General features: G+C 59.1%; 1 protein-coding gene across 1 annotated transcript in view; it reads right to left on the reverse strand.

Moving 5' to 3' along the window:
• Positions 1-315: 315 nt before the first annotated feature.
• Positions 316-9134, reverse strand: part of CUNH17orf99 (chromosome unknown C17orf99 homolog) — a 10008-nt gene continuing 1189 nt past the window's right edge. Inside the window, 6 exon segments of the mRNA XM_039859866.1 lie at positions 316-659; positions 1875-2049; positions 2051-2141; positions 3419-3476; positions 3479-3721; positions 4803-4860. Of these exon segments, the coding sequence (XP_039715800.1) occupies positions 487-659; positions 1875-2049; positions 2051-2141; positions 3419-3476; positions 3479-3721; positions 4803-4860 (798 nt within the window). The 3' untranslated portion in view covers positions 316-486.

Here is a 9134-nt window from a genome sequence, read left to right on the forward strand (position 1 = left end):
GGTCCCAAGGCCGTGAGGGGCTGTGTGACTTCAGACTTCCAGGCTCCAAAATGGTGCGCAGACTGAGACGAAGTTCCGGGGTGACAGGGCACAGTTTAATCCAGTTCTTTCCTCCAACAGGTTCCGAGCGTCTGAACAGGGAAGGCTCTGTGGAGACGTGGGGGCGCCTTCTCCGGGACCATCGGCTGAGGGGGGAATTCCAGACACCCTTTTCTGGGGAAGTAAGGTTAATGAGGGGTGCTGGCCAGCTGGGGTGGGAGTCCCTTCCGGTGAGCGGTCATGTGAGGCGGCGGCTGGAGCCAGAAAACGGGGACACCAGGGGATGGGGTACCACTCCGGGGAAGCGGGGAGCAGATGGGGGGTTCCTGGGTAGGGGTGCAGCCGGTCTCTTCACAGTCTACCCTTCAGCTTCTTCCCAGACTCACATGGATGGTGACAAGCCACTGAGGGGCGAGGACAGGGCCTGCACAGAGGCCCCTCCGACCTCTAGACACCCCCACCCCCCACCCCGTGCATCACTAAATTGCAGAACCCGGGGGAGCTCAGGCTGGCGGCTTCATTCCTCTTTCCAGTGGTGGGTCCTTCTGTGGCAGGCAAGGACTGGGGCTCCTGTAGGGGGGTGAGGGGGTCTCTGCTGAGCTTGTATCTTGTCACAACCTTCATGACGAAGGAGGTGAGACTCCAGGTTAGGCAAGCACGCTTCCCAAGGCTTCCAGGACTTTTATGGTGCCAAGGTCATCCATGCCCCGGGCCAGAGGAGGGGCGTGGGGCTTAGTCACCCCACTAAATGAAGAGGGGCACTGAATCACCGAGTAGGCAAGCGCTGGCCCCTGGTCACATTGCAAGTGGGAACCAGGTCATGTACCCCATTTTATAGAAGGGAAAACAGGCTCAGAGAGGTGACATGGCTCGTCCATGAGTCTGGCCCTCGGGAAGGACAGAGACTTTAGGGGAAGGGCCCCCGAGGTGAGATGTGGAGAGTGCCAAGGGCACATTCCCCACCGATGCCCACTGAAGAGGCTGCACCAGGAGATGGCAGAGTCTTAGGAACCGAGGGAGGGAGTCTGTGGGGCCCAGGTGACTGCACCACCTCCGCGGGCCGGGCAGGTGGAGCACAGAGGCCTGCGCTGCCTGCCTGCGGTCGGACAACACAAAGGCTCTGGTCACTTTACAAGTCAGTGAAGTGGTGGCCTCGGGGAGGAGACCCCGGGAGATCTGGCCCCTGCTTCCTGCCGCCAGCTGGGAAACACCAGCCTATGTGGTTCCTATGGAGGGCAGAAGCCCCTGATTCGCGCTGGTCCCCAGAGGCATCGTCCCCCACCCCGGTATCCCTCCTTAGTCCCATAAGGAACGCAGGAGCATGCCCCACCCAGCTGACCGCTGCGGGCTGGATGGCTGCAGCAACGAACAGGGGCCCATAAAGCCATGACTCAGCAAGCCCTCAGCAGGCACTTGGCACACAGTAGGCCCTTCAACTTCTGCAAGTCGCGTGTAACTGCCCTGCTGGCAGCCCTGCCCTACAAACCCACGGCCCACTGCTTGCAGCCAGGGCCTCCGTCGGTCCACACTGGCCCCCCACAGAACTCGCCCCTCCCCCGCCTCCAGCACCGGTTTCCCACCCGGTCTGTGCCGTCTGGCCCGGTGGCCCAAAGGTGACAGCTGTGATGGCGGTAAAGGCTGTGGGCCAGCATGGAGGCGGAGGGATGAGGGCATGTCTGGCCTTCACTTCCCTGAGGTAAGGCCCGAGTGGGCATGGCCGCTTCAGGATGCCCTTCCCTGTTCTTGGCAGTGGCCAGGTGGGGCTCTTCTACCTCCCGCCCACCTGCCCTGGAGTGCCGGCTGCCCCTCCGGAAACCAAGGGCCCCTCTCACCTGGGGGCACGAGCGTGAAGGGGCTGCTCTGGACACTGACGCCATTGTCAGCCCGGCACTGGAACCAGTCCGACGTCTGGGTCAGGGGGAAGGAGAAGCTGGCAGGCTGCCCGTGGTGTGGTCTCTGCTGCACGTGGACGTGCCCGTCCTTCCTGACCAGGCTGTAGGTGATGGGAGGGGCTGCCCACAGGTGCCTGGGAGGACATCTCAACTGTGGGGCCTGACCCTCTGTCCAGCAGGGTGAAGTCAGCTTGCAAGCGGTGACATGGGCTCTGGCAGGGTGGGACGGGGTAGCACAGGCATGGCCGGGAGCTAACACCCTCTCCCCGGCAAGTCCCCTTGTTACAGACCAATAAACCCGGAGACCCAGCCGTGATTGCCATCTCTTCCAGGCAGCCTTCCGGATTGCCTACTCCCTCTGCCCCATTTCTTGGCTTCTACCCTACTTGCAGTGTGTACCACACAACTTCTCGTTGGATTTTTCTCACGTGTACTACATGGGGGGTTGCCAGACTTAGTGAATAAAAATATCGGATGCCTAGGTAAATTTGAATTTCATGTAAACAATGAATAATATTTCAGCATGAGTATTTCCTATGCAAAATTTATCTGGCAATCCTGTTTACATTCTTTCAGTCTGGACTCTCTTCCTGGAATACATGCTCCTTCAGGACGAGAACGATCCCTTCGAAGATTCTAGATTTAGAACCCCTCAGGGCCTTCAGGCTAATGCTCTAGGCAGCCTTACCGCTGAGTTACAGCCACCACCCCTGGTCCAAGACTCTACCACCTAAGAGTTCACACTGAAGCTGTTCCACCCTCCTGGGGTCATACCATTATCTCTGTTTTGTAGATGAAGCAACCCAGGGTCAGAGAGGTTGAGTGACTTGCCCAAGAACCCACAGCCTATAAGTGTCAACATTTGAACCCTGACCCGTAATGCTCTAGACTCTGGGCTCTGCTCTTCCAGGCTGTCTCTTCCCAGGTGCGGGTCCAGGGGGTCCCAATCCCACCAGTGCCCTCCCTCCCTCCCTCCTGCCCACACCCCCATGCCTCCTACCAGGAGGGACACCTGAGTTAAGAGCAGGACAGAAATGAGAAGGACACAGGTTTTGGAAATCGACGGAGTGGAGCTTGAAACCGCTCTTTGTCATTTGCAAGCTGGGTGGCCAGGGGCCTGTTTTTAAGTTCTAAAACTTTAGCTTCCTCCTCTGTAGGCTGGGCCCACGCCCCCATCCTCAGCTGCTGTGAAGATTAAAGGAGATCAAACTATTTTGTCAGCTGGAGGTAAGAAAGGTTAAAAGAAAAGAGCCTCAGGCTCTTTTTCACCTGTCCCTTCAGCCCCAGGGGGCCAGCTAGGTGCTGCAGCAGCCTGTAACCAGGCCCTCAGGGACCGAGAGTGGACCCTGGAGGCAGGTCACTTGTCCTCGCCCAACCCTCCTGCCTTCTCCCCTCTAGCCCAGCCCCCATAATTCCTGCTCCAAGGAGCTTTGTTTACTTTCTAGACCCTGCACCCCACACGGTCCCCCCCACCACACCCCATGCACTCACTGGTCCACAGCTCCCAGTGCCTCTACAGCTTGGCGCTGGCCGTGTGCGTGCCCCAGTGGTGGCCGCCGGGCAGGAGTGGGTGAGCAGGTCTGGCCTGGACTTGAGCGTGACGTGGATGCTGAAGAAGGCTAGGTCTTGGGTCTTCACCACCTTCTTGGCAACCTCGATGTCCCTGCTCCCCCAGAGGGAGCAGGCGATGGGCGGGGGCACCTCAGGCCGGTGACAAGTTAGGAGAACGAGGTGGCCTCTTGGGAAGCCCTCCAGGACTTTGTAGGCGATGCCGATCTCAGGGGTGACTCAGGGGGGCGAGACAGCCAGTGGAGGAAGAAGGAAACCAACCTTTATCAAGCACCGTGAGAAAACGCTGACTTGGCGGTTCCTCAAAAGGTCAAACAACGAGTTACCATGTGACCCCACAACCCCACTCTTAGACAGGCACCAGAAGTATTAAAAAGAGGGACTCCCACAGATGCGCAAGCACACACAGCCGCACCAGTCACAACGGCCAAAAAGCGGGAATGGCTCCTGCGTCCACCAAGACGAACGGATAAATAAAACATGGCCCAGCCCCAGGACGGAACAGTATTTCGCCATAAAAAAGAGTGCGGGTTACCGACAAGTGCTACGACACAGACGAAGCTTGGGAAACATGCAACCCACAGAAAAGAGAGCAGATTGGGGGTCAGTAGGGGCTGGCGTGTGGGGGGGACTGCTTAATGGGAGACAGGATTTCCTTTTGGGGTGATGAAAATGTTCTTGAACTAGATAGACACGTTGGTCGTATTACATTGTGAATGCGCCAAATGCCACTGAATTATCACTTTAAAATGGTCCCTTTTGTCATGTGACGATCACCCCCCAATTTAAAAAAAGGAAGGAAAGAAAGAAAGAAGAAACTGCCGGAAAGAAGTCCACCTCCTGGGTTTAGACTCTTTCCACCCTCAGGATTTACTGGAAACATAAAATGAAGTTAGGACCTGAGTAGGCAGCGTGGAGAAGCTGGGGACACAGCGGTGTCATTCCGGCTTGTCGCTGTGCCCCTGGCCCGTGGCGGGAGACCAGAAATTCACTGTTGGTCGCTGGCACGACTCGCTTCAATGACCAGGCAGTTACTGTCCGGGGACACGCTAAAGTGTGGCCTACGTGCTCGTTCCAGGGGTCTCTCTGTATGAAAGCGGCACTTTGCACCGAGCGGTTCAAGTGTCCTTGAGGAGGCACCGGGCTGAGGGTTTCTGCACAGGGCTGGGGACACGTGAGGTACCAGTGGACCAGGCATCCGACGGGCTGGCGCTGTGTGCAGGCCTGAGCCTGGGCAGTGGCCTGGAAGATCGCGAATGGCTGTCCACTAACGTGTCCGAGGTCTCCTCAGGTCAGACTCACCATGGAACCCGGGATACAGGGCCGGTGGCCGGGACCCAGCACCCAGGGGTGTCGGTATCTGGTTTAAAGGGACAGTCCAAAGGCAGAGGGCATGGCCTAGACCCACCAGAGGGAACCTAGGCTTGGGGGAGCCAGGCTGAACCAGAGAGAAAGAGGCCATTTCGGGGAGCGGGACCTCAGAAGAACGGGGAGGCCCTTGGAGGAGATCATATGCTCACAGCACCCAGAAGTCTGTCCTCCCCAGAGCCAGGATCAAAACCCACTCCCCAGCCGCCCTCAACAGGGGCCCAACCATCTACACCCCATCTCTGCTTGCAAGCGACTTTCTGTTCTGCAGGCAGAAGGAGTTGGTCTTGACACGGGAGAGATCTCTGAGGTCTTCCCGTCCTCCACCGGGAGGGTTAGGGAGAGAGGGGCGCCTCATTAAAGGTGCATTCGCAAGGCTTGCTCAGCTGCGCTGGGGTGGAGTGGGGTGGGGTGTGGCTGAGACACCTAAATGTCGCAGACCTCATGCACTGTCTGTGGCCTGCTGGGCATGGTTGGCTCTGCAAACCACACTTCTGTCAGAAAACTGCTCGCCGAGCAGAGAACCGGAACACACTAGCGTCCCGTCTTCATAGCCGTTTTAGACCAGCGGTTCTTGACCAGAGGCGACTTTGCCTCCAGGAGACCGTTGTGTCTGGAGACGTTTTTGGCCGTCACAGGTCAGGGGTGCTCCTATCTAGTGGGGGAGAGGCCAGGATGTCGCTACGATTCCTACAGTGATCGGGACGGCCCCACCACAGAACCGTCCAGCAGCGTCACGCCTGAGAGCCTGCGGCCCAGACGACCTGCACCTGCCTCGCGGAAGCAGGATGTCCTCCTCCGCCCGGGGCTGCACGGTCACCCGCAAATATTTTCTCATCTGTGCTTATTTCTAAGCTTCATGAGAACCGCCATTTTTTTAATACTTTTTTTTTCCCCCCCCAAACGAGTTTTCATGCAGAATACCTTGACTGAGGCTGCTCTCTGGGGCGCATTCTGCAAACCACCTCCCATAATCTCACCTGGGCAGCCCCGGAAGGGCAGACTCACTCCCCAAAGCCACTCTCGGGGCCAGAATCCTCTACAAGGGAAGCAGGGGTCTGGGGCGGAAGCAAGATGATGCTCCTCCCTTTGCTCCCTTCATGGAGGGACGTGACCTTGACTTACAAAAGTGGAAGGAAAAAGCTGGACTGCCTCCATCTGCACTCGATGGCCATTAATAGAAGCTCGGTTTACGTCAGCTCACAGACAGGAGCCGGGGTTTTTTCGTGCTCTGTGCTGTGGGGCATTCGCTTTTTCTTCTAACAAGACCAGCATGGTTTTCCTTTTTGATTATTTAGTGTGTGCACCTAGCCTGCCAATAACGAGTGGTCTATCACTCAATTTAAAGTTCCTCAAGTGTTTCAGGACGTCTGAATGATGAGATGGCACACTCGGCATTCGATGACGTGACAACAAGGCCACCCTTGGGACTGGAAGCTGAGCCAAGCTGAGGCCGGGCTGCGATGCAGAGCCTCCTTCTGTCACTAAAGGGAGGAAGCCGCTTACGGCTCGTGCCCGGCCCGGGACGGCGGGGCTGCTGCCTGGCACAGCTTAGAGGCCCCGTCTCCACGCTCAGCCTCTGCGATACCTGGCAGCCTGGAGGTTCGAGTCCCAAGCCCAGAGGTCCAGAATATCCCACCTGAGGGGGGACCCAGGGACCTGATGCTGAACAAGCAACCCACCTGTCAAGGGCTGAGTCGCGTCCTCCGAAAAGATATGTTCAAGCCCAAACCCCCAGGTCCTGTGAATGGGACCTTATTTGGAGACACGGTCTTGGCAGATGTGCCCCAACACCCCACACTGGGTCAGGGTGGGCCCGAACAAGAAGAGACATGCACACACATGCAGACCGCGTGGAGACGGCGGGGTGGAGACAGAGAGCTGGGTGGGAAGGTGGGACACCTTCTCCCTCGGGGCCTCCTGAGGGAGCCACTCTGCTGACGGACTTCCGGCCTCAAGGACAAAGGGAGAATAACTAACTGTCAGTTGTTTCAACTGGTTTGCGGTGTGGTGCGCAGTGCTTCGCTGAGGCAGCCACAGCACGTGAACGCAGCATCCCCCAAAGGCGTCTTGCGAAATGGTCCAGGACCTCACTGGGAAATCCCAAAGGGGCTGTGGGAACAAACGGAGGACGGCCTGTCAGGTTCCTTGGCTTGCTCTCAGGGGCGCACACTAGTTTAAGCCGTCTTTCAACCAGGTCCCCCCACTCTGAATGAGAAACGCCGTCAGATGCTCACGGCAGCCCCACGGGACACTCTGGCTCCCAGGTCACCCCATCCCCTTGTCACGCCCCTCCTATGCGTCCCCCTTTATGCGTCACCTGCCAGCCTGTCCAGTCCTGACACCCTCCCACCACGCCCTCTGGGACAGAGGCTCAGTGGGCCCCCAAGTCCCCGTAACCCTCAGCATCTCGCCTACCGCCCACAGTGGAGACGGGCCCCCTGCCCAGGGCGCTGGCTGTCTCGGGGTGCAGGCACCCCATCCTCCCTGGCAGTGGTCTGGGACGATGGGTGTGCGTGTCCTCTCGATGTTCCTGGAACGTCCTCCGTACTCCGTCCCTAAGTCCCTAAACACCAGCCCTGAACCTCATGTCTTCAGACACCTCCCCGCCTCCCCGGCCGGGTCACAATCTCCGAGAAACGCCATCGCTTCTGGGAGAGTCTCGCCCCCGGCTTCCACCGCAGTCGTGTGCTGCTAAGGACCTTTAGGTCGACGACAGACAGCGTGTATGGCAAGGTCCCACGAGGTTATAACAGCGGAAAGACTCCCATCGCCCGGTGACGTCGCAGCTGCCATCCCGTCACGGTGACGCAGGTGTGGCAGGCCCCCTGCCCTGCCGGCCGTGTGGAAGTGAGGGGCAGTACGTGATATTCGATGGCGACGGTAAGTCGCCGTGTTGCCGGCTTACGGATTTACGACACTGGGCTATTGATCGTTATTTTCGGGTGCACTCTTTCTACTTCTAAAAAGAAAGCGTTCGCTGCGGAACAGTAGCCGCGTTCGCCGTCTGCGGCCTCGTACACCCCGTGCCGGCCTCGTTTTCTCTTGCGCTCGCTCGTGTCGCGTGCTGTTTTGTGTGGTCGCGGGCCGTGCAGGTGTGCAGCTCAGGAGCAGCGGGCGGCACCGGGCAGCCCAGGTGTGCAGCGGGCCGCACCATGCCGGTTCGTGCATATGCCCCTACGACGCGCACACGACAAAATCGCCTCGTGAGGCGTTTCTCAGAACGCTTCCCCGTCGTTAAGTCCTCCCCGTGCGGCAGCTGCCGCGGTTCTTGGGGATCTCAGACGACACCAGTGATCGCTCCCGCGTGGGGGGCTCTTCACTCTCTCGATCTTCAGCATCGTTCACCCGACTTCTCGCTCCCACTGAAGTCGGTTCCGCTGCACTGGATCCCACTGCACTGGATCCCAGGGGGTCAGGCCACAACCTCGGGGGCACCTCCCACGCCTCCATCTGCCCTGCCCACTGCCGGCCGTCAGCAGGTGCAGCTGGCCTGACCTGCGGACCGTGTCCCTGCCACCTCTCTGCCTGGTGGCCGTCTCTCCTCTAGATCTCGGAATCCCCTGAGGCTCTCTGGGCTTCTATGCTTGACCCCCTGGTGTCTCCTCCCAACGCAGCTCCCAAAGGACCCCACAAAGGCTAAATCAGATCCTGTCTTCGGTGTAAGCCCTCCCACAGCTACGCCCACGGGCCGGGCCCTCCCCGCCCCTCGGGCCTCCCCCAACGCCCCCCGCCCTTGCTTCGGGTCCCCGTCCAGGCACGGCCTGCGCTACGTGTCTTTGCTTGGGTGTCCCTTTCTCAGTGACGACTCCCCAGTAAACGCGGCCCTCCGTCCGCACCCCCACCCATGTCCGTGTCCCCGCTCTCTGCTCGCTTTCGCATGCCAGCGAACCGTAGAGGGCACTCGATTTCACCATCACCTGTCCCCACCCCCCGCCCCCTGGGAGGTCAGCGACGCGAGGACAGGCGTCTTTGTCTTTGTCTATATGCACCTTGCATATAGTCCTGGGACCCAAGAGCAGGGCCTGCACCCAGCAGCTCCAGCCAGCTTGCTGAGCGAGCGAGCGAATGAATGAATGAATGAATGAACGCTTTGCCAGCCGGTCTCAGGATTTTCGTTAGCAGGACTCCCTCGGCAAGAGCCTGAGCGAGGAGGGGCCTGAGAGCAGAGCGAGGAGGCCTGCCCTGCCCGGGTCCTTCCCTGGCGCCCGGCGGCCTGCCTGGCGCTCTGCTCTCTCGCTCTCTCTCTCTCTTTTTTTTTTTTTT

The sequence above is a fragment of the Pteropus medius genome, unplaced genomic scaffold, assembly GCF_902729225.1.
Source record: "Pteropus medius unplaced genomic scaffold, Ma_sr-lr_union100, whole genome shotgun sequence".
NCBI classification, from domain to species: domain Eukaryota; kingdom Metazoa; phylum Chordata; class Mammalia; order Chiroptera; family Pteropodidae; genus Pteropus; species Pteropus medius.